This window comes from Sipha flava, unplaced genomic scaffold (assembly GCF_003268045.1).
Source record: "Sipha flava isolate LNK unplaced genomic scaffold, YSA_version1 17649_pilon_pilon, whole genome shotgun sequence".
In the NCBI taxonomy this organism is placed as follows: Eukaryota; Metazoa; Arthropoda; class Insecta; order Hemiptera; family Aphididae; genus Sipha; species Sipha flava.
Genome location: NW_020272049.1, coordinates 1 through 1,303, shown reverse-complemented (window position 1 = coordinate 1,303; position 1,303 = coordinate 1). Strand labels below are relative to the sequence as shown.

The window sequence follows — 1,303 nt, the reverse complement described above, 5'->3', positions numbered from 1 at the left end:
CTGGGTGAAGTTGCATGACTCGACCAAGTCTCCATTGAAGTGAGTTGGTTGGTTCCTTGATGAGAACTAGATCATCTTGATGCAAGGTTCCATTGGACTTTGTCCATTTTAAGCGTTGTTGCAAAGTATTAATAAAGTCATTTTTCCACTTACTCCAGAAATGTTGATGGATATCTCGAATGAGCCGCCAGCGCTGCATCTTAGATAGTGAAAGGGTTGACAGATCTGGATCTGGGATAGTAGTACTGGGTTCCAGGGTCAAAAAATGGTTAGGCGTTAGTACGTTGAAATCCGCGGGATCGTTGCTCAGCGCACCCAACGGTCTGGAATTTAGAGTTGCCTCGATTCGCGTTAGATACGTACTTAATTTTTAGCTGGTCAATCGGTGGTTTCCTATGGATCGGTATAACAGTTATTTTACGGATTTGACACCTGCTTCCCATAAACCTCCGAAGTGTGGAGCTGATGGTGGATTGAAGTGCCATTGAATATGATGTGTGGCAAGATGATTGGTTATAGCGTTTTGATATTCATCAACTGATTTGAACAGTCGAGAAGCTCCCACAAAATTGGTACCACAATCACTGTATATTGCCTGGATTGGTCCTCGGCGAGCAGCGAAACGGGTGAATGCCATAAGGAACGTTTCGGTTGTTAAATCGGACGCAACCTCAATATGCAGAGCCCTTGTACTCATACACACAAATAAGCAAATATATGCCTGCTTGATCTGAGAGTTACGAGAGTTCCTTTAAACTAATTGGGCCTGCATAATCTATACCTGTTTGATGAAATGGCTTAATCTGCTGCAATCGGTACTTTGGCAGGTTTCCCATTACTGGTTGAACGGCTTTGGGACGTATTCGATAGCAAGGAATACAGAAACGCAATTGCGATCGTACTGACATGATCCAAAATTGTTGTTGAATTAATTGTTGAAGTGTAGTGGCTCCGGGGTGATGGTTTTCTTTGTGGTAGTGATGAATAAGTAATACCGTGAATGGATGCCGTTTTGGAATTAAAGTTGGATGCTTCTGGTTGTATGGAAGTGATGCATGCATGATGCGTCCGCCTACTCGTAGAATACCCGAGGAATCAAGGAAGGGGCTTAGTCTATGAAGAGGAAGGCTGCATAATTTCATCGCTGACAGAAGGCGTATATCATCATAAAAGGCATCTTGTTGAACTGATTTCAATCAGACAACAGGTGTTTTGAATACCAAATTCGGATAGACCGAATTTTTTTTAAGTCGATTTGGTCCTTTTTACCATAGCTCTAAAATCAAATCTGACTAAATGGCAA

General features: G+C 42.3%; 1 protein-coding gene across 1 annotated transcript; it reads right to left on the bottom strand.

Moving 5' to 3' along the window:
- Positions 1-737: 737 nt before the first annotated feature.
- LOC112680270 lies at positions 738-1,061 on the bottom strand. The gene has a single exon (XM_025550307.1). The coding sequence runs from the start codon at positions 1,059-1,061 to the stop codon at positions 738-740; it is 324 nt and encodes a 107-aa protein (XP_025406092.1).
- Between the last annotated feature and the right edge of the window lie 242 nt (positions 1,062-1,303).